Consider the following 23,760-nt stretch of genomic DNA (forward strand, 5'->3'; position numbering starts at 1 on the left):
TAGAACTGCAATAAGCGCTTACAAAAACCATGGTGATTTTTATACTATCATATCCACTACTATTCGTTTTCTTCCATCATTTCCATTATGAATATGAATCTTTTTCTACATTATGCTTTGTCTACGTCTGCCGTCGTAACTGCATCGTGTGCTTGTTCATGTGTATAGCTGTCTAATCTATGCTGACTCATTTACTATCATGTCCGTTGGGAAATTCCTCACTAATTTTTCATTGATGTGTTTTGAGGAAAACTATAAAGGCATTAAACAGACGAACCTTTTTTGCACTTCTCTATTCTGGCTGAACTGTCGATGTCGTACGTCTGCATAATTGAGTGTCCACTGTTGCTGTGAAGCTAGTGGTTTAAAAAAATAAACTTATGTAAATAAACGGTTCCCAGTCACTTAATCCCCAGACACTTCATCCCCGACACTTCATCCCCGACACTTCATCCCCTAGACTTTTAATCCCCAGACACTTCATCCCCAGACACTTAATCCCTAAACTAAATCCTTAACTATAAAAATTATGAAGTCAGCGAAAAATTTAATTGAAATTCAAATTCAAATCATGCTATTAACTTCAACGTCATTTGAACATCAACAACATTAGTTAAAGTTCATATAAGCTAGTAAATTTAATGTTCTTCAACAATATGATATGAAAATTGTTCTTGAGTGTCGGGGATGAAGTGTCGGGGATGAAGTGTCTGGGGATTAAGTGACTGGACACCAAATAAACATACCTATAAACAAAGAAATGTCACCCGCACGAATAAAAGAACACTGCATGTACTTTATCTTATGGCTATTCCAGATCCTATCTAGTCTAGCAACAATTATAATAATGAGAACAAAAATATATAGAGACATATAGTTTAAGAACTTTTGACACTAAGCAAAATTGATTGACATACAGCGGAGCAGAGTATGTAATGTATGATACGACAGTAATATATGTGAGCATTTGTAAGGCATTTTATCAACTTGTAATCCTCTTCATAAGCATGGAATAATGTAATAAACACGTAGTCATGTTTTAATAAAAAAAAAACAACTGTTAAATTTGTTGCCACATTTTTATTTGCATGTAACACCACTCACTGGCATTTATCCCGCTATTGGCGTGTAATACCTTCCATTGGCAGGTAGTATTATTATTGTAATGTACCATATGGAATTTTTAAGTTATGCTTGTCACTGACATGCAATAAATGCTATCATCAATAGGAACAAGGCGAACAGCTGGGAAGCACATGACGGAGACAGACGAACAGACATCGAAACAATTGTTGCTTCGAAAGTTATAATTGCTTCTTAACTCCAGAAATTGTTATAGACCCCAAAATGACAGCAATTAAATTGATTAATTCATAATCGTAAAAAAAAAATTATGATGAAAAAGCTATAAGACGACTACTTTTTAAGACAAATGTGCACGTAACAAGTAAGGGGAGATAGTTTCTTTAGGAAAAAGTCAAACGGAGCTATCTCCCTTTGAATACTCACACCGTCAAAGGGAAACAATTTTTATGTGTGTATGTGGAGGGAGAGGGAATGGCAAGTTGTTTATGTGTGTGAATGTGTATATGTGACCGTGTTATATATTTTAAGAGAAAGTGAAAAGAGATTTAAAAGCAAATTTTTATTGAATGCAAGATTCTGCACTCTCCTGCCTTCTTTCAAAATCTCATGTGTTCACCGCAGAATCTAAATGACATGCGAGTCTGAATAAATGTATTCGGCTGAACTGAAAAAAAAAAGGTTGTGATAGATAAAAATCTGTCTTAGTGACTTCGTAACAGTTTCAAGACTGTTAATTCTCTCTGGTAAATGTCCCCCGAGAAAAAATTTACTGCCCACCAGGATTCGATAGAGACTCAACAGCTTGCCGCAATGAACCACTCTTGACATGAAAGTGCAAGGTCTGCACATTGGGTACACTGAGGTAACCGTTCAGTCAGCAGCTGTCGATGGTTAAAAGCAAAAGCAGATCCTCGTTTTAATGTACGCAGGCCAAGCGTTTTACGAGACAAAATCGGCAGAAAATGTCAAACTCTTTGACCCAAACTGCGCCTTGGGCTGGACATAAAACTCAGTATGTCGAAGAACAGTGATGATAAGGGAAGCGTTCGCTGTACTCAGACGCAGGTCGTCTTTCATTCTTCCCCAGCGGAACAAGGATAGAATACGCAGATGTTACTCTAGACTAGCACTACATTGTTCATTATGATATCCCTGTTCAGTACAATAGATCTTTATAGTTTCCAGTTATCTGAGCGTTTTCATGCTTTTAGCTTTGTACATTAGCGCAAGTTGACAATTTAGAGCTCACAAAAACTCAATTAAACAGATATGCAAACAAGGATTGACCGACCGGCAAATAGACTCTTTAGCAAAATAAAAACACTTTTAGGAAGAAACTGACAAAAAAAAAAAAAAAAAAAAAGAAATCAGCAGACAATTCAGGCAGTACACCATTGTGATGAAATACATGCATGCGCTTTAAACAGTTTAAGACTAATAAAGCAAGTCATCTAATAAAAACGACGTTGCCCGGCCAAGAACTATAGAAATTTGGATCCAGAGCTTGACTCTTGTTGGCATCAGAATAAGGTAGCATGCCCCTTAATGACATGAATCGGATGATGGGAGGTCCGCTTTCCCCCCGGTGAAAGCTCCACTCCATCAGAACGGAATAAACATCGATCTTCTCGAAGAACTCGCCGGCAGACCACAGCGCCCTCTCCTCAAAGCCCTCGATGTCCATTTTGACGACAACATGGCGGGACCTGACGTAGGGGATGAGGTCGCTCAGAAAGACAGCGGTAACATTGTCGTCTCCTCTGTCATTTTGGCCGGTGTTCTTTTCTTGGTTGACCATCGAGGCCCCCATATTTTGGCGGTCGACTTTTATTTGGACGACCCCTCTGACGTCAGAAACAGCGTTGTGGAGGACGGTTACGCGTGACGTCACACCCGCTAGGTGCAAGGAAGTCACCATCAGCTGCAAAGTCTCTCGCATGGCGTCGACAGCCAGCACCTCGTACCCCGCCATCGCTGCTGTCAGGGTGAAGACCCCGATGTTTGACCCCAGGTCCACCAACGTCACGTTCTGTTGGTCATCTTTGCTGCTTGGCTGAACTGTGCTCAGCAGCTTCTTTTCCGCTGAACGAAGGGCCAGCATGATGTCGGTGACGAGGTTATCCTCAAAAGCTTGCGATTCTTTAATTCGAATCGCGATGTAGTCAACGTCGGGGTCATAGGTGCAAATCTTAGCAAGTGTCCCGTCAGACAAGCGGAACGGTAGAAGATGAGAGCAGCTGTAGTTGTCTGTCCTGTAGATTTTCACACCTGATGCTGACGCAGTCTCCATGGTAACACGAAGACCTGCCAACTTAGAATCGCTGATGTCCTCCTGATTCAACCTTTGAAATATCTTTCCACGTTCCCCAGTAATAGAGGTACAGTAGAAAACTGTGAAGACACTAAGCATCACAGTGGAAATGATTATTGCGGACACGTTCTTTTTACCAGTGACAGGCATGATCTTGGTAGGATGGCCTTAAAATGACCCGTCAATGACCTGAAAGTATAATAATGGTAATAATAAAGAAATTTAATTCAGTGTTAAATAAGATATTTTAATACTTTGTTTTTCCACCCCAATTTCTCATGCAAAATTCAAGCAGAATATATAACCAATAACCTGTACCTACTATTAAAATAAATGATAAGTTAATCTGGGAATGAATAATTGAGAAAAAAAAACAACAAACAAACAAACTTTCGAACAATCTTTACAGTTTCCTCGATATCACAACTACACGAACGATAAACTATTGCGACCATTGAATCATTTTTGGTATTAACCGTCCTTGTTATTAAATTGAGCTATTAACACTAATACTACTGAATCCTCTTTAATATTCTCCCGATCTGATCTTTACTATTCTCAGGAAATCGAGATTATGGTGAAACCATAATGTAAACATAATGAAGTGTTCATACTTTTTTTATATTGTTTATGATTGCACTGGGGATTCTTTGAATTCTAATTTTAAGAAAGGAATATTTCTATACGAGATGACAAGAAAGTTTTTTTTTAACAAAGGCAAAGTAACCAGTTTTATGTAATTAAGTGGAGAACTTTGTTAAGTTAAACATGATCAGACACAAAAGTGTTATTTTTGCTTTTACAAATGTAAAATTTGCTTTATCATAATTTTCAGAATTAATTGAATACCACCTCCTAAAGAGAATTTACCTGTTTGAGAAGTGAGCTCTAAATGACTCTTTTACAGGTTGTTTTGTAATTTAATGATGAGGATATGCTAAGAATTGGATTAGGCTTTTATGTCTTTGTAAACATTTCATCTTGACAACAAAATATTTTCAGTTTATAAAAACGTTGTCTTCAGAATTACTGATTACAAACCTTCAGCAGCACGAGCAAGACAGAAATGAAGTGTACACTGAGCAAGGCGCTGTCAAGTGAGGGCTTTGTTCGATCACCATTAAATATAACAAGAAGACGAGAGAAACGATTTCTCTTACCCACATGTCAGATATAGAGGAAGAGCCCTACTGCTACAGGTAATAATTTTCTTGATAAGTGTGATGTCACCTGTCCGGTGTATGTGTTTCGTATTCCTCCGTGAAAATTTAATTCTCGGGGAAATTTATTCACCAGTTAAAATAGACATATGGAGCTACTTTTAAGTAATGTACGAAAATGATGAATCCTTTAAGCGTGCACTGAAAAGACAACTTTTCTGTAAACATTTCTCCTAACAACCTTTCCCATAATGCTAGTCCTTTTTCACACCCTACCCTGCTTGTCTTTATCAAGATACTTAACCCAGCCTGCAAGAACTCTTGGGTCCCTCATGGGACCTCTTCGGGAAGAAAGTTGGGTCCCTCTCGGGTTTTGGAAGCGGGACCCTAAGGGGACCTCGTAGGGAATTCCCACGGGTTGCCATGTTTTCCCACGAAAGACCCACCCACCTTCCCACCAAAAAACCATTGCATACCCACCGATCGCCCATGAGAAGTCGTGTTTCCCATCAAACTCCCAACTCCCACTCCCCTCTTGCTGCATTCCTCACCCTTTCTCACTTTTACTTACACTGGTACACAGGCTTGCACACCATGAAGAAAACATTCAACAGCTTTTCAAAATCTCGTTTCCTCACAACGCATAAAATAGTAGGCAAGAGATATTATTAAACAATTTTATTATTTACACCAAAAAAAACTATTTTAACAGTTTACATTATTTAAAGCATTAAAATTGTTTTTGAACATAAGCATTCATCCAATTATTTACATAAAAATTGCAGTCAATAATTTTTTACCCCATGAAAGTTATTTTTGAAAAAAATTATTTATAACATAAAGTCAAACAATTTACATAAAAGATAGAAAAAATATGACACAAAAATCGATCCATGAGTGGTGGAATCCCTGTAGAAGAAAAGAAAAAAGTTACAATGCATTTACATATTTTGATTTTTGCTATGTAAGTAGAACTAACCTCTCACATAGATGAAAGCTTAACTCTTCCTTTATGCACTCAACACGGGTGGCCGATTTTGCCCTGCTCACTTGTTACGCAGTATTTACATTGGGCTTATGCATTGTTGTAATTTTTTAGGCCTTTACAGCTCGTGGTTTAAAAGAAAAAATTAATAAATATGATAGTTTAGGCCTTTATGAACACAATTATCTCCCTTACGTGACGAAGGACGTACGTTTGAACGAAAGTCTCGCCGATATTCTACACTACCTGTCCTTTTCGATGGTACACATTGCGAACATCATGCATCTGAAACGTCGAATAACAAAAGAAAGAACATCCCAGAGGATATTCCTGAGTTCAGATGAAGGAGAATTTGACCACGAATGGTGTAAAAATGGTTTTCATCTGCTCCCGAATTTTTTGTTTGAAATGTGTAAAAAAAAAAAAAAAATTTCCAAACTTCACATAATATACCTAATTTTGGTTGGATTATCATAAAAGTGAGTTCACGAGCAAGATTACGGTAAAATTGTTCCACTTCTACACACATTTTGATCTGTTCATAATCAATTTAAATTTCTGTTCTATCTTGTTTAGTTATTTTTTTTAATAATTTTTGAAAAAGGTTAAATTCATGCGTACAGGGGGGTTTGACCGCCTTTAGCCTTGTGTAAAGAAAGAGTTAAAGCTTTCATAAATCTACTAATTACTAGTGAGATTACAAGAACTTGAACAAGAGTGGAATAAAAAGATTTTTAAACGGTAATGTCTTGATGCCCCTGTGGGACCCCGGGGTATGCTTGCCTAGCAAGCATTGCAAGAATAGGGTCCCTGCCATCCAGCCAGGCATGTCGTAAGAGGCGACTAAGGTGGACACCTCACCTAGAGGTAAAATAGGTTGTGGTAGGGCTAACAACCCCACCATGTAAAAAAAATCCTGTTACAGAAACTAAAACCAGAGAACTCGTCACAGATGGCGAAGGTAATGAAGCACACCAGGAGACTGGACTAATGACGGACGACAGCCAAACCCGAAAGGGAGCTGGCGCCCCGACAGCGGATTTACTGAAGCCGAGGCAGAAGTTGAGGGTGGGGTGCTGGAACGTCCAGACCTTGTACCAGACTGGCAGGATGCTCCAATTAGTCAAGGAGTTTGACAACTACAACTTGGACATCCTGGGAGTCAGTGAGGTCAGATGGACCGGCACGGGAAAGAGGAGACTAGCGTCAGGACATACCATCTTGTTCTCAGGAAGATCAGACGCTCAGCACTCTGACGGAGTAGCTCTACTCCTCAACAAGAAAACGGAAAAGGCACTGCTGGAATGGAAGCCTTATGGACCCAGGCTTTTGAGAGCAAGATTCCATTCCAAGTACACCAAGCTGACAGTGCTAGCCTGCTATGCACCAACAAATGACTCTGAGGCAGAAGACAAGGATGCTTTTTACGATCAGCTCCAGGCAGCCTCAGAAAGCGTTCCAGCCCACGACATGTCTGCTCATCATCGGCGATCTCAATGCCAAGGTGGGAAGTGACAACACCTGCAGGGAGCATGTCATGGGCAAACATGGAATCGGAACCATCAATGACAACGGAGAGAGACTGGCAGACTTTTGTGAAGAAACAACCTACTGATTGGAGGCACACTCTTCCCACACAAAGACATCCACAAGGCAACATGGACATCACCAGATGGGATCACAAAGAACCAGATAGACCATGTCATTCATCAACCGAAAATGGAGGAGCTCACTTCAAGATGTTAGAGCCTACAGAGGAGCAGACATTGCCAGTGACCACACTCTTGTGATAGCCACAGTTTCTCTGAAGCTGCGTCGATCACGAGGAAAAACAGGCACGTCAGCAGAGAGTGGACTCCGGCAAACTAAAAAATCCAGCCACCGAAAGGGCCTTTGCTATGGAAGTAAAGAACAGGTTCCAGGCACTAGGAGACCAACAAGAGATGACCTTAGACGACTTCAATCGAGTCTTACAGGAATCAGGAGAAAAAATACTGGGCTTCCAACGGAAAAAGAAAGAACAGTGGATCAGAGAAGAGACATGGAAGAAGATAGAAGAGAGAAAGTCAGCCAAACAAAGAATCAACAGCACCAGATCTAAACGCCTGAAGGAACAACACAGACAAAAGATATGCAAAACTGAACAAAGAGGTAAAGAGGATGACAAGAACTGACAAAAGATATCACATAGAGAAACTGGCAGATGAAGCAGAAAATGCAGCAAGTAAAAATGACCTGAAGACACTGTACAAGATAAACAAACAGCTAAACAACGGGTTTAAGAACAGTGATGTGCCAGTGAAAGACGTGAACGGTAATGTCGATCGAAGGAGAGGCAGGAAAACTACAGCGCTGGAGGGAGCATTTTGAGTCAGTTCTGAACAGACCAGATCCCCCTCAGCTTGCAGACATCCACCAGCCAGCAGCTATAGACCTTGACATCCTGCACAGACCCACCAAGCCTGGAAGAAGTGACAGCAGCATCAAGACAATGAAGAGCGGCAAAGCACCAGGGGCAGATGGAATAACAGCAGAGATGTTGAAAGCAGATATAAATTTGACAGCTCCAAGCTGACTGAAATCTTCAGGCAAATTTGGGAATCGGGCAGGTCCCTGTTGCGTGGAAGACAGGGCTCATCTTCAAGTTACCCAAGAAAGGAGATCTTGGAGACTGCAATAATTGGAGGGGCATAACACTTCTTTCCCTCACCAGCAAGGTCTTCAGCAAGATTGTTTTGTCAAGACTGACGGCAACTCTTGAGAAAGACCTCCGACCACAGCAAGCAGGATTTCGCCCTGGGCGATCCTGCTCCGAACACATCTTTCATTCTGCGACAGATTCTGGAGCAGAGCAACGAATGGAAACACACCGCTGTACATCAATTCATAGACCTGGAGAAGGCTTTTGACAGCATCCACCGCGAGTCCTTATGGAAGATCCTGAGGCATTACGGAGTCCCTGCAAACTTGTTCAGGTCATTGCAATGCTGTACAGCGATTTCAAATCCAGGTTGTCTGTGACACAGAGCTCACAGACCCCTTCAACGTCAGTACTGGGTGAAGCAGGGCTGCATTCTGTTGCCGTTCCTCTTCATCCTGGCCATGACTGGATCATCGAAGACTTCCACCGACAGCGAGAGGAGAGGGCTCAGATGGACCATGACTATGACAGCAACAACAGCACTGGAAGACTTGGACTTTGCTGATGACATTGCCCTGCTGTCACACCGCCACCAAGACATGCAGGAAAAAAACAAAGGCCTTCTCAGAAACAGCTGGAAACCTTGGCTTGAAGGTCAGCACAAAAAAGACTAACAGTATGAGAGTGAACGCCAGAGTCCAAGACAGCATCAAACTAAATGGAGAAGAGATTGAGGAAGTTGACAGTTTCACGCTATCTTGGTCCAAAATGTCAAACACTGGGGATGCGGAGGTGGAGATTCGAGCCCGACTGGCGAAAGCCAGTCAGGCCTTTGCCTCACTCAGGAGCACATGGAAGCAAAAAACATCAGCCAGAAGATCAAGCTGAGAATCTTCAAGTCAAATGTGATCAGCACCCTCCTTTACGGATCAGAATCTTGGAAGATGACCAAAACCATCAGTAACAAGCTTGACGTCTTCCAAAAACAGATGCCTCAGGCGCATACTTAACATCTTTGGCCAAACACCATCACCAACGAAGAACTCCACCGAAAGTGAAACCGAGTCCATCACCACGCAGGTTCAACGAAGGCGTTGGCGATGGATTGGACATGTGCTCCGCCAGCAGACAGCAGACCTTTCCAGAGTCGCCCTACGATGGACTCCAGACGGCCGAAGAAAACGAGGCCGCCCAAAGGAAACTTGGAGAAGAACAGTGGAAAGGGAGATGAAAGGAAAGGGCTGGACATGGGGTCACCTAGAGCGTGTTTCAGCCGATCGACATCGGTGGCGGACTCTGGTTGAGGCCTTATGTGCAACCTGATGCACAAAGAGGAATAGATAGTAGATAGATAGAATGTCTTGATGGCCATTTGTGTGTATAAGAAGTTTTGGATAATATCTGAAAGTAACCAATTAATCTTTAGTACAAAAAGTAAAGTAAATAGGCCTACTGAATAAATCCACGAAGAAGAAAACAATGCTCACATTAATAATTTTAACTTGACAAACTCATTTTGTAATTCCACTTGTCGCGTGTCGGCGATTTTTCTGCTGTCCGTGTTGTGCTTTCCGTACTGTGATGGCCTGTCGCTGGGTGTGTACGTACGGATGGGGAGAACCAAGGGACGGTTTACCGGGTCCTTGTGTAACCCTATCCGTCTCGCGAGCCCAAGAGCCCTGACTCGCGGCGTCACAGGTATCTTTTTCTTTCGGGATGGGACAGCAACCCCCCCCCCTTTCTCTTTGTCTGTTTCTTTGCTTTTCGCGCGCGTGGGGGTCCTTGGCGCGTTTTTCTGTCTTTTCTGGAGAGTCTTCATCCAGCAACGGACGGCGCCGGACGTGGGGGACGGTGGAGGACCGTGGCCCTAGCGGCCGGCGCTGGTCTCTCACCATCACAAGCCGATTTGGGTTAGTAGTCTTTTTTTTTTTTTTGTGAGTTCTAACACGTTTCTAGTCTATAGGGGTTGGAGTGCGAATGAGTTGACCTTTTTATGTTAATGACCATGGTTTCACGATTTTTGGAGTGTAAGACTTGTGCCATGTTAGGGTAGAATTTGTGTTGGCCGGGTCGCGGCGCATGTGGCGCGCACCCGTTTTTTATTATGGATTTGTATGTTTAAAGGACCGGCGTTTTAGCGGTCACATGTATGTACACTTATGCTAGAAGATGTTATTGGACACTGAGCAGTGTTTAGAGTGCCGCCTGCTGATTGAATGAATGGTTTTTTCTCTACAGGTTTTTTGTATATTTTCTACGTGTTCTTCATATTCTTCATGTTGGATTTGCTCTTCGTCCATGTCGTCGTTTCTGCACGTTGCCTTTCGTGCTAATGTCCGCCATTGTGTCGACCCTGCGCCTTCCCTCGCCTCGTCGGCGCGTGAGCAGGACCCTGCTGCGCGAGTGTGCGGCCTGGCCATCGAGGGAATACCTAGGGTGGAGGCCGGCGAGCAGGGACTCACGTGACCAAGGTCTACCCGGACGGGAGAAACCGAGGGGGGGACAGCTGGTCCAGAGGGAGAGAGGGGGGGTCACCGCTGTAGCGGCACGCGGGCCAGAGAGAGGGCGGGCTGCCGCCAGCGAACACTTGAGCGGACATTTGACTTGCCACCCAGCAGTGCGTGCGGGTGGTTTGTCTTCCCTTGTTGTTTGTTTTTTGTTTTTTTCTTCTTTGCCTACTGTAACATGCCTGTGCACAGGGCAACTCTTGTATTGTGAATTATGTTTGATGCTTGCCTCCTATTAGTGTTATTTTATGTTTAGTTAATAAACCTGTCTGTTTTGTAGATTTTGTCTTCGTCATCGTTGTTGTGTGGTCTGCGCTCAGCCTGTGGTTCGAATGGAATGTCAGCAAGCCGTCTCCGGCCGAGCGAGGGGGTGCGCGTTCGTCTCCGGCTGTGCGAGCGGATCTTCGGGCGTGCATCTTCCGGCGGCCAGGGGGTGGTAACGCGACAAATGGTGGAGATGCGGGGTACACCCTACCCTATTATCCTCGAACCCTTGAGCGTAGACTTGTCCTGTTTTGTAACGTCCTTTGTATTTAGCTTTGGTTTTTGTGCAGTTAGTGCACAGTGTGTGAGAATGTGCGCTTGTGACAATTTTATCGGGGCTGGGAGAGCTGATGGTGTGGAACCTTCGCACCCTCACCCAAGTTTCTTTTGTTTTGTTGTGTCGGACTGCGCAAAGGCTTGCCTGTCCTTCCAGTGCGGTACGTGCTCTTGCAGTACCTCTTGTGTTTCGTTGGGACTGTAGGTTGTCTCTTTTGTCTGTTCTCGCAGCTCAGTGGTTGGTGGGATGTTTGCTGACTTTGCTTTGTTAAGGTTTTTCTTTTTCTTTCTAGTACTGTCTTGGTCAGGGAGCGAGAGGAGTTGAACTCGCGGTATATGGAATGAATGCTAGCGAGAGAGAGGCTAGTGGAGCAGTGACTGGCGTTGAGGCCAGTGGGAAGGAGTTTTATAGTTGGTTTGTTTGTGTTCCTCTAGAGGTGAGTGAGAGAGGAGGAATAGGAGTTGTAGATTTTCCTCGTATCCAGGGGAGCCAGGCCAGAGGCGTTCAAGCGGAAAGTAGGCGACTGCAGGTGGGAGACGTGGGTCTTGGGAAGGCGCGGGCACTGGGTGGCAGTGCCGTGTCACTGCAGCCGGCCGAAGAGGGCGAGAAGCGAAGGCTGGCTGGAAACGGAGAGCCGTTTCTTCAGGATAGGAATCTGCTGCAGATAGAGGAGTGGTAGAGGAGTGATAGGGAACTCGCGCCAGCTGTCGAGAGCGGGCAGGTATGGAGTGGCGGCAGTGATAGAGAAGAGTGTCGGTGCGAGGAGATGTTGATGTCCCCAGGGCTTGCTGTGTGCTTCCCTGAGGTGGTGCGTCCCTCCCGCACCTCGAGCCTCGTGGGTGCGAGGAGATGTTGATGTCCCCAGGGTTTGCTGTGTGCTTCCCTGTGGTGGTGCGTCCCTCCCGCATCTCGAGCCCTGCGTGGCGCTCAGGACTGGGCTGTGTGCCTTTTTTCTCCCCGGGGTGGGGACGTGTCCTGGAGCGGCTCCACCTTCTCCGGCGTGTTCTGCGTGCGGCAGAAGCAACGCGTCACTGGCCGTCGGGGGTCAGTGGAGAGTTCTACTTAGGAGATAGAGAGGGCGTGTCATAAGTTGGGCGTGCACGAACATTTTTGTGTGTGAATAGGTGTGGTGTTGATTTTTTTGAGATTTTTTTTTTTTTTCAAGCTTGTACGCTCGTCTGAGGATGGTTGGTTTTTTTTTCTGATGTCACGTAGGCGATTGTTGTTCCGTAAGGTCGTGGAGGCCTGGCCGTCGTGCATTCAGGTTGGCTTGTTTGTTGTGCACTACGAGTCTGGAATAGGCTCCATCTTTGTATTCCCTTTGGAAGGAGGAATCTGAGTTTTGATGTCTAGGCATGCTAGCGGCGAGGGTAGGTTTGATGGTTTGGTCTGGTTTGAGTTTCTGCCCGTTTGTGGGCGTGGCACTCTGTGAGGGGTTTTCCTTTTTAGGGCTTGCCTTCAATCTTGACACGCGATGGTTTGGAAACTTCGCGAGGCTTCGTCTTAAGGAGGGGGATATGTCGCGTGTCGGCGATTTTTCTGCTGTCCGTGTTGTGCTTTCCGTACTGTGATGGCCTGTCGCTGGGTGTGTACGTACGGATGGGAGAACCAAGGGACGGTTTACCGGGTCCTTGTGTAACCCTATCCGTCTCGCGAGCCCAAGAGCCCTGACTCGCGGCGTCACAGGTATCTTTTTCTTTCGGGATGGACAGCAACCCCCCCCCCCCCCTTTCTCTTTGTCTGTTTCTTTGCTTTTCGCGCGCGTTGGGGTCCTTGGCGCGTTTTTCTGTCTTTTCTGGAGAGTCTTCATCCAGCAACGGACGGCGCCGGACGTGGGGGACGGTGGAGGACCGTGGCCCTAGCGGCCGGCGCTGGTCTCTCACCATCACAAGCCGATTTGGGTTAGTAGTCTTTTTTTTTTTTTTTTTGTGAGTTCTACACGTTTCTAGTCTATAGGGGTTGGAGTGCGAATGAGTTGACCTTTTTATGTTAATGACCATGTTCACGATTTTTGGAGTGTAAGACTTGTGCCATGTTAGGGTAGAATTTGTGTTGGCCGGGTCGCGGCGCATGTGGCGCGCACCCGGTTTTTTATTATGGATTTGTATGTTTAAAGGACCGGCGTTTTAGCGGTCACATGTATGTACACTTATGCTAGAAGATGTTATTGGACACTGAGCAGTGTTTAGAGTGCCGCCTGCTGATTGAATGAATGGTTTTTCTCTACAGGTTTTTTTGTATATTTTCTACGTGTTTCTTCATATTCTTCATGTTGGATTTGCTCTTCGTCCATGTCGTCGTTTCTGCACGTTGCCTTTCGTGCTAATGTCCGCCATTGTGTCGACCCTGCGCCTTCCTCGCCTCGTCGGCGCGTGAGCAGGACCCTGCTGCGCGAGTGTGCGGCCTGGCCATCGAGGGAATACCTAGGGTGGAGGCCGGCGAGCAGGGACTCACGTGACCAAGGTCTACCCGGACGGGAGAACCGAGGGGGGGGACAGCTGGTCCAGAGGGAGAGAGGGGGGGGTCACCGCTGTAGCGGCACGCGGGCCAGAGAGAGGGCGGGCTGCCGCCAGCGAACACCTTGAGCGGACATTTGACTTGCCACCCAGCAGTGCGTGCGGGTGGTTTGTCTTCCCTTGTTGTTTTGTTTTTGTTTTTTCTTCTTTGCCTACTGTAACATGCCTGTGCACAGGGCAACTCTTGTATTGTGAATTATGTTTGATGCTTGCCTCCTATTAGTGTTATTTTATGTTTAGTTAATAAACCTGTCTGTTTTGTAGATTTTGTCTTCGTCATCGTTGTTGTGTGGTCTGCGCTCAGCCTGTGGTTCGAATGGAATGTCAGCAAGCCGTCTCCGGCCGAGCGGAGGGGGTTGCGCGTTCGTCTCCGGCTGTGCGAGCGGATCTTCGGGCGTGCATCTTCCGGCGGCCAGGGGGTGGTAACGCGACAAATGGTGGAGATGCGGGGTACACCCTACCCTATTATCCTCGAACCCTTGAGCGTAGACTTGTCCTGTTTTGTAACGTCCTTTGTATTTAGCTTTGGTTTTTGTGCAGTTAGTGCACAGTGTGTGAGAATGTGCGCTTGTGACAATTTTATCGGGGCTGGGAGAGCTGATGGTGTGGAACCTTCGCACCCTCACCCAAGTTTCTTTTGTTTTGTTGTGTCGGACTGCGCAAAGGCTTGCCTGTCCTTCCAGTGCGGTACATGCTCTTGCAGTACCTCTTGTGTTTCGTTGGGACTGTAGGTTGTCTCTTTTGTCTGTTCTCGCAGCTCAGTGGTTGGTGGGATGTTTGCTGACTTTGCTTTTGTTAAGGTTTTTTTTTTTCTTTCTAGTACTGTCTTGGTCAGGGAGCGAGAGGAGTTGAACTCGCGGTATATGGAATGAATGCTAGCGAGAGAGAGGCTAGTGGAGCAGTGACTGGCGTTGAGGCCAGTGGGAAGGAGTTTTATAGTTGGTTTGTTTGTGTTCCTCTAGAGGTGAGTGAGAGAGGAGGAATAGGAGTTGTAGATTTTCCTCGTATCCAGGGGAGCCAGGCCAGAGGCGTTCAAGCGGAAAGTAGGCGACTGCAGGTGGGAGACGTGGGTCTTGGGAAGGCGCGGGCACTGGGTGGCAGTGCCGTGTCACTGCAGCCGGCCGAAGAGGGCGAGAAGCGAAGGCTGGCTGGAAACGGAGAGCCGTTTCTTCAGGATAGGAATCTGCTGCAGATAGAGGAGTGGTAGAGGAGTGATAGGGAACTCGCGCCAGCTGTCGAGAGCGGGCAGGTATGGAGTGGCGGCAGTGATAGAGAAGAGTGTCGGTGCGAGGAGATGTTGATGTCCCCAGGGCTTGCTGTGTGCTTCCCTGAGGTGGTGCGTCCCTCCCGCACCTCGAGCCTCGTGGGTGCGAGGAGATGTTGATGTCCCAGGGTTTGCTGTGTGCTTCCCTGTGGTGGTGCGTCCCTCCCGCATCTCGAGCCCTGCGTGGCGCTCAGGACTGGGCTGTGTGCTTTTTTTTCTCCCCGGGGTGGGGACGTGTCCTGGAGCGGCTCCACCTTCTCCGGCGTGTTCTGCGTGCGGCAGAAGCAACGCGTCACTGGCCGTCGGGGGTCAGTGGAGAGTTCTACTTAGGAGATAGAGAGGGCGTGTCATAAGTTGGGCGTGCACGAACATTTTTGTGTGTGAATAGGTGTGGTGTTGATTTTTTTGAGATTTTTTTTTTTTTTCAAGCTTGTACGCTCGTCTGAGGATGGTTGGTTTTTTTTTCTGATGTCACGTAGGCGATTGTTGTTCCGTAAGGTCGTGGAGGCCTGGCCGTCGTGCATTCAGGTTGGCTTGTTTGTTGTGCACTACGAGTCTGGAATAGGCTCCATCTTTGTATTCCCTTTGGAAGGAGGAATCTGAGTTTTGATGTCTAGGCATGCTAGCGGCGAGGGTAGGTTTGATGGTTTGGTCTGGTTTTGAGTTTCTGCCCGTTTGTGGGCGTGGCACTCTGTGAGGGGTTTTCCTTTTTAGGGCTTGCCTTCAATCTTGACACGCGATGGTTTGGAAACTTCGCGAGGCTTCGTCTTAAGGAGGGGGATATGTCGCGTGTCGGCGATTTTTCTGCTGTCCGTGTTGTGCTTTCCGTACTGTGATGGCCTGTCGCTGGGTGTGTACGTACGGATGGGGAGAACCAAGGGACGGTTTACCGGGTCCTTGTGTAACCCTATCCGTCTCGCGAGCCCAAGAGCCCTGACTCGCGGCGTCACAGGTATCTTTTTCTTTCGGGATGGGACAGCAACCCCCCCCCCCTTTCTCTTTGTCTGTTTCTTTGCTTTTCGCGCGCGTTGGGGTCCTTGGCGCGTTTTTCTGTCTTTTCTGGAGAGTCTTCATCCAGCAACGGACGGCGCCGGACGTGGGGGACGGTGGAGGACCGTGGCCCTAGCGGCCGGCGCTGGTCTCTCACCATCACAAGCCGATTTTGGGTTAGTAGTCTTTTTTTTTTTTTTTTGTGAGTTCTACACGTTTCTAGTCTATAGGGGTTGGAGTGCGAATGAGTTGACCTTTTTATGTTAATGACCATGTTCACGATTTTTGGAGTGTAAGACTTGTGCCATGTTAGGGTAGAATTTGTGTTGGCCGGGTCGCGGCGCATGTGGCGCGCACCCGGTTTTTTATTATGGATTTGTATGTTTAAAGGACCGGCGTTTTAGCGGTCACATGTATGTACACTTATGCTAGAAGATGTTATTGGACACTGAGCAGTGTTTAAGAGTGCCGCCTGCTGATTGAATGAATGGTTTTTCTCTACAGGTTTTTTTGTATATTTTCTACGTGTTTCTTCATATTCTTCATGTTGGATTTGCTCTTCGTCCATGTCGTCGTTTCTGCACGTTGCCTTTCGTGCTAATGTCCGCCATTGTGTCGACCCTGCGCCTTCCTCGCCTCGTCGGCGCGTGAGCAGGACCCTGCTGCGCGAGTGTGCGGCCTGGCCATCGAGGGAATACCTAGGGTGGAGGCCGGCGAGCAGGGACTCACGTGACCAAGGTCTACCCGGACGGGAGAACCGAGGGGGGGGACAGCTGGTCCAGAGGGAGAGAGGGGGGGTCACCGCTGTAGCGGCACGCGGGCCAGAGAGAGGGCGGGCTGCCGCCAGCGAACACCTTGAGCGGACATTTGACTTGCCACCCAGCAGTGCGTGCGGGTGGTTTTGTCTTCCCTTGTTGTTTTGTTTTTGTTTTTTCTTCTTTGCCTACTGTAACATGCCTGTGCACAGGGCAACTCTTGTATTGTGAATTATGTTTGATGCTTGCCTCCTATTAGTGTTATTTTATGTTTAGTTAATAAACCTGTCTGTTTTGTAGATTTTGTCTTCGTCATCGTTGTTGTGTGGTCTGCGCTCAGCCTGTGGTTCGAATGGAATGTCAGCAAGCCGTCTCCGGCCGAGCGGAGGGGGTTGCGCGTTCGTCTCCGGCTGTGCGAGCGGATCTTCGGGCGTGCATCTTCCGGCGGCCAGGGGGTGGTAACGCGACAAATGGTGGAGATGCGGGGTACACCCTACCCTATTATCCTCGAACCCTTGAGCGTAGACTTGTCCTGTTTTGTAACGTCCTTTGTATTTAGCTTTGGTTTTTGTGCAGTTAGTGCACAGTGTGTGAGAATGTGCGCTTGTGACAATTTTATCGGGGCTGGGAGAGCTGATGGTGTGGAACCTTCGCACCCTCACCCAAGTTTCTTTTGTTTTGTTGTGTCGGACTGCGCAAAGGCTTGCCTGTCCTTCCAGTGCGGTACGTGCTCTTGCAGTACCTCTTGTGTTTCGTTGGGACTGTAGGTTGTCTCTTTTGTCTGTTCTCGCAGCTCAGTGGTTGGTGGGATGTTTGCTGACTTTGCTTTGTTAAGGTTTTTCTTTTTCTTTCTAGTACTGTCTTGGTCAGGGAGCGAGAGGAGTTGAACTCGCGGTATATGGAATGAATGCTAGCGAGAGAGAGGCTAGTGGAGCAGTGACTGGCGTTGAGGCCAGTGGAAGGAGTTTTATAGTTGGTTTGTTTGTGTTCCTCTAGAGGTGAGTGAGAGAGGAGGAATAGGAGTTGTAGATTTTCCTCGTATCCAGGGGAGCCAGGCCAGAGGCGTTCAAGCGGAAAGTAGGCGACTGCAGGTGGGAGACGTGGGTCTTGGGAAGGCGCGGGCACTGGGTGGCAGTGCCGTGTCACTGCAGCCGGCCGAAGAGGGCGAGAAGCGAAGGCTGGCTGGAAACGGAGAGCCGTTTCTTCAGGATAGGAATCTGCTGCAGATAGAGGAGTGGTAGAGGAGTGATAGGGAACTCGCGCCAGCTGTCGAGAGCGGGCAGGTATGGAGTGGCGGCAGTGATAGAGAAGAGTGTCGGTGCGAGGAGATGTTGATGTCCCCAGGGCTTGCTGTGTGCTTCCCTGAGGTGGTGCGTCCCTCCCGCACCTCGAGCCTCGTGGGTGCGAGGAGATGTTGATGTCCCAGGGTTTGCTGTGTGCTTCCCTGTGGTGGTGCGTCCTCCCGCATCTCGAGCCCTGCGTGGCGCTCAGGACTGGGCTGTGTGCCTTTTTTCTCCCCGGGGTGGGGACGTGTCCTGGAGCGGCTCCACCTTCTCCGGCGTGTTCTGCGTGCGGCAGAAGCAACGCGTCACTGCCGTCGGGGGTCAGTGGAGAGTTCTACTTAGGAGATAGAGAGGGCGTGTCATAAGTTGGGCGTGCACGAACATTTTTGTGTGTGAATAGGTGTGGTGTTGATTTTTTGAGATTTTTTTTTTTTTCAAGCTTGTACGCTCGTCTGAGGATGGTTGGTTTTTTTTTTCTGATGTCACGTAGGCGATTGTTGTTCCGTAAGTCGTGGAGGCCTGGCCGTCGTGCATTCAGGTTGGCTTGTTTGTTGTGCACTACGAGTCTGGAATAGGCTCCATCTTTGTATTCCCTTTGAAGGAGGAATCTGAGTTTTGATGTCTAGGCATGCTAGCGGCGAGGGTAGGTTTGATGGTTTGGTCTGGTTTTGAGTTTCTGCCCGTTTGTGGGCGTGGCACTCTGTGAGGGGTTTTCCTTTTTAGGGCTTTGCCTTCAATCTTGACACGCGATGGTTTGGAAACTTCGCGAGGCTTCGTCTTAAGGAGGGGATATGTCGCGTGTCGGCGATTTTTTCTGCTGTCCGTGTTGTGCTTTCCGTACTGTGATGGCCTGTCGCTGGGTGTGTACGTACGGATGGGGAGAACCAAGGGACGGTTTACCGGGTCCTTGTGTAACCCTATCCGTCTCGCGAGCCCAAGAGCCCTGACTCGCGGCGTCACAGGTATCTTTTTTCTTTCGGGATGGGACAGCAACCCCCCCCCCCCTTTCTCTTTGTCTGTTTCTTTGCTTTTCGCGCGCGTTGGGGTCCTTGGCGCGTTTTTTCTGTCTTTTCTGGAGAGTCTTCATCCAGCAACGGACGGCGCCGGACGTGGGGGACGGTGGAGGACCGTGGCCCTAGCGGCCGGCGCTGGTCTCTCACCATCACAAGCCGATTTGGGTTAGTAGTCTTTTTTTTTTTTTTTTGTGAGTTCTACACGTTTCTAGTCTATAGGGGTTGGAGTGCGAATGAGTTGACCTTTTTATGTTAATGACCATGTTCACGATTTTTGGAGTGTAAGACTTGTGCCATGTTAGGGTAGAATTTGTGTTGGCCGGGTCGCGGCGCATGTGGCGCGCACCCGGTTTTTTATTATGGATTTGTATGTTTAAAGGACCGGCGTTTTAGCGGTCACATGTATGTACACTTATGCTAGAAGATGTTATTGGACACTGAGCAGTGTTTAGAGTGCCGCCTGCTGATTGAATGAATGGTTTTTCTCTACAGGTTTTTTGTATATTTTCTACGTGTTTCTCATATTCTTCATGTTGGATTTGCTCTTCGTCCAATGTCGTCGTTTCTGCACGTTGCCTTTCGTGCTAATGTCCGCCATTGTGTCGACCCTGCGCCTTCCTCGCCTCGTCGGCGCGTGAGCAGGACCCTGCTGCGCGAGTGTGCGGCCTGGCCATCGAGGGAATACCTAGGGTGGAGGCCGGCGAGCAGGGACTCACGTGACCAAGGTCTACCCGGACGGGAGAACCGAGGGGGGGGACAGCTGGTCCAGAGGGAGAGAGGGGGGTCACCGCTGTAGCGGCACGCGGCCAGAGAGAGGGCGGGCTGCCGCCAGCGAACACCTTGAGCGGACATTTGACTTGCCACCCCAGCAGTGCGTGCGGGTGGTTTGTCTTCCCTTGTTGTTTTGTTTTTGTTTTTTCTTCTTTGCCTACTGTAACATGCCTGTGCACAGGGCAACTCTTGTATTGTGAATTATGTTTGATGCTTGCCTCCTATTAGTGTTATTTTATGTTTAGTTAATAAACCTGTCTGTTTTGTAGATTTTGTCTTCGTCATCGTTGTTGTGTGGTCTGCGCTCAGCCTGTGGTTCGAATGGAATGTCAGCAAGCCGTCTCCGGCCGAGCGGAGGGGGTTGCGCGTTCGTCTCCGGCTGTGCGAGCGGATCTTCGGGCGTGCATCTTCCGGCGGCCAGGGGGTGGTAACGCGACAAATGGTGGAGATGCGGGGTACACCCTACCCTATTATCCTCGAACCCTTGAGCGTAGACTTGTCCTGTTTTGTAACGTCTGTGTATTTAGCTTTGGTTTTTGTGCAGTTAGTGCACAGTGTGTGAGAATGTGCGCTTGTGACAATTTTATCGGGGCTGGGAGAGCTGATGGTGTGGAACCTTCGCACCTCACCCAAGTTTTTTTGTTTTGTTGTGTCGGACTGCGCAAAGGCTTGCCTGTCCTTCCAGTGCGGTACGTGCTCTTGCAGTACCTCTTGTGTTTCGTTGGGACTGTAGGTTGTCTCTTTTGTCTGTTCTCGCAGCTCAGTGGTTGGTGGGATGTTTGCTGACTTTGCTTTGTTAAGGTTTTTCTTTTTCTTTCTAGTACTGTCTTGGTCAGGGAGCGAGAGGAGTTGAACTCGCGGTATATGGAATGAATGCTAGCGAGAGAGAGGCTAGTGGAGCAGTGACTGGCGTTGAGGCAGTGGGAAGGAGTTTTATAGTTGGTTGTTTGTGTTCCTCTAGAGGTGAGTGAGAGAGGAGGAATAGGAGTTGTAGATTTTCCTCGTATCCAGGGGAGCCAGCCAGAGGCGTTCAAGCGGAAAGTAGGCGACTGCAGGTGGGAGACGTGGGTCTTGGGAAGGCGCGGGCACTGGGTGGCAGTGCCGTGTCACTGCAGCCGGCCGAAGAGGGCGAGAAGCGAAGGCTGGCTGGAAACGGAGAGCCGTTTCTTCAGGATAGGAATCTGCTGCAGATAGAGGAGTGGTAGAGGAGTGATAGGGAACTCGCGCCAGCTGTCGAGAGCGGGCAGGTATGGAGTGGCGGCAGTGATAGAGAAGAGTGTCGGTGCGAGGAGATGTTGATGTCCCCAGGGCTTGCTGTGTGCTTCCCTGAGGTGGTGCGTCCCTCCGCACCTCGAGCCTCGTGGGTGCGAGGAGATGTTGATGTCCCCAGGGTTTGCTGTGTGCTTCCCTGTGGTGGTGCGTCCCTCCCGCATCTCGAGCCTGCGTGGCGCTCAGGACTGGGCTGTGTGCCTTTTTTCTCCCCGGGGTGGGGACGTGTCCTGGAGCGGCTCCACCTTCTCCGGCGTGTTCTGCGTGCGGCAGAAGCAACGCGTCACTGGCCGTCGGGGTCAGTGGAGAGTTCTACTTAGGAGATAGAGAGGGCGTGTCATAAGTTGGGCGTGCACGAACATTTTTGTGTGTGAATAGGTGTGGTGTTGATTTTTGAGATTTTTTTTTTTTTTCAAGCTTGTACGCTCGTCTGAGGATGGTTGGTTTTTTTTCTGATGTCACGTAGGCGATTGTTGTTCCGTAAGGTCGTGGAGGCCTGGCCGTCGTGCATTCAGGTTGGCTTGTTTGTTGTGCACTACGAGTCTGGAATAGGCTCCATCTTTGTATTCCCTTTGAAGGAGGAATCTGAGTTTTGATGTCTAGGCATGCTAGCGGCGAGGTAGGTTTGATGGTTTGGTCTGGTTTTGAGTTTTCTGCCCGTTTTGGGCGTGGCACTCTGTGAGGGGTTTTCCTTTTTAGGCTTGCCTTCAATCTTGACACGCGATGGTTTGGAAACTTCGCGAGGCTTCGTCTTAAGGAGGGGGATATGTCGCGTGTCGGCGATTTTTCTGCTGTCCGTGTTGTGCTTTCCGTACTGTGATGGCCTGTCGCTGGGTGTGTACGTACGGATGGGGAGAACAAGGACGGTTTACCGGGTCCTTGTGTAACCCTATCCGTCTCGCGAGCCCAAGAGCCCTGACTCGCGGCGTCAACAGGTATCTTTTCTTTCGGGATGGGACAGCAACCCCCCCCCCTTTTCTTTTGTCTGTTTTTTGCTTTTCGCGCGCGTTGGGGTCCTTGGCGCGTTTTTCTGTCTTTCTGGAGAGTCTTCATCCAGCAACGGACGGCGCCGGACGTGGGGACGGTGGAGGACCGTGGCCCTAGCGGCCGGCGCTGGTCTCTCACCATCACAAGCCGATTTGGGTTAGTAGTCTTTTTTTTTTTTTTTTTTGTGAGTTCTACACGTTTCTAGTCTATAGGGGTTGGAGTGCGAATGAGTTGACCTTTTATGTTAATGACCATGTTCACGATTTTTGGAGTGTAAGACTTGTGCCATGTTAGGGTAGAATTTGTGTTGGCCGGGTCGCGGCGCATGTGGCGCGCACCCGGTTTTTTTTATGGATTTGTATGTTTAAAGGACCGGCGTTTTAGCGGTCACATGTATGTACACTTATGCTAGAAGATGTTATTGGACACTGAGCAGTGTTTAGAGTGCCGCCTGCTGATTGAATGAATGGTTTTTTCTCTACAGGTTTTTTTGTATATTTTCTACGTGTTTCTTCATATTCTTCATGTTGGATTTGCTCTTCGTCCATGTCGTCGTTTCTGCACGTTGCCTTTCGTGCTAATGTCCGCCATTGTGTCGACCCTGCGCCTTCTCGCCTCGTCGGCGCGTGAGCAGGACCCTGCTGCGCGAGTGTGCGGCCTGGCCATCGAGGGAATACCTAGGGTGGAGGCCGGCGAGCAGGGACTCACGTGACCAAGGTCTACCCGGACGGGAGGAACCGAGGGGGGGGACAGCTGGTCCAGAGGGAGAGAGGGGGGGTCACCGCTGTAGCGGCACGCGGGCCAGAGAGAGGCGGGCTGCCGCAGCGAACACCTTGAGCGGACATTTGACTTGCCACCACCAGCAGTGCGTGCGGGTGGTTTGTCTTCCTTGTTGTTTTGTTTTTGTTTTTCTTCTTTGCCTACTGTAACATGCCTGTGCACAGGGCAACTCTTGTATTGTGAATTATGTTTGATGCTTGCCTCCTATTAGTGTTATTTTATGTTTAGTTAATAAACTGTCTGTTTTGTAGATTTTGTCTTCGTCATCGTTGTTGTGTGGTCTGCGCTCAGCCTGTGGTTCGAATGGAATGTCAGCAAAGCCGTCTCGGCGAGGGAGGGGGTTGCGCGTTCGTCTCCGGCTGTGCGAGCGGATCTTCGGGCGTGCATCTTCCGGGGCCAGGGGTGGTAACGCGACACCACTCACCATTAGATGGCATCACCTTCGAATCATTCCTCAATCCATGTCTCTTGGACTGCAGCTGTGCACAAATAGAAATTGTAAGGTAGACTTAAATGCTATTGTACACAATAATAAATTTGTAATGTAGAGAAAATAATACTTAGATTCACTATTTTTTTTAAATTGTTCGGAACTTGTCCTTTTAAGTTCATATGACGTACACCTCAAAGAAATCAAAACAAACAAAAACTACACACCAATTAATATACTTCTCAGCTGAAGTGACTGGAAACTTTTTCCCCTTTGGTTCCACTGAGCCAACTCTGAAGATAGCAGCCGTTTTTAAAATTCTCCGTGCACGAGAGGTGCTGAACTGTTAAAAAAAATCTTTAGTTGTTTTCCACCATGTAAATACTACAATACAAATGCGAAATAAATTAATTCACTGGATTGGATATGTTTAAGATATAATGCTGAACCCTACTCCACTGATGAGGGATC

The 23,760-nt window shown here is 47.9% G+C and overlaps 2 protein-coding genes across 2 annotated transcripts in view; one reads left to right on the forward strand and one right to left on the reverse strand.

The window, feature by feature from the left end:
• Positions 1-1,065: 1,065 nt before the first annotated feature.
• Positions 1,066-4,639, reverse strand: LOC112568153. The gene is made up of 2 exons (XM_025245287.1): positions 4,439-4,639; positions 1,066-3,586 (listed from the first exon to the last, which is right to left on the reverse strand). Exon 2 carries the CDS (start codon positions 3,545-3,547, stop codon positions 2,534-2,536), a length of 1,014 nt encoding a protein of 337 aa, XP_025101072.1. The 5' UTR covers positions 3,548-3,586; positions 4,439-4,639; the 3' UTR covers positions 1,066-2,533.
• LOC112568430 (platelet-activating factor acetylhydrolase IB subunit beta-like) overlaps positions 4,562-23,760 on the forward strand; it is a 46,193-nt gene continuing 26,994 nt past the window's right edge. Inside the window, 1 exon segment of the mRNA XM_025245732.1 lies at positions 4,562-4,596. Within this exon segment, the coding sequence (XP_025101517.1) occupies positions 4,562-4,596 (35 nt within the window).

This window comes from Pomacea canaliculata, linkage group LG7 (assembly GCF_003073045.1).
Source record: "Pomacea canaliculata isolate SZHN2017 linkage group LG7, ASM307304v1, whole genome shotgun sequence".
NCBI classification, from domain to species: domain Eukaryota; kingdom Metazoa; phylum Mollusca; class Gastropoda; order Architaenioglossa; family Ampullariidae; genus Pomacea; species Pomacea canaliculata.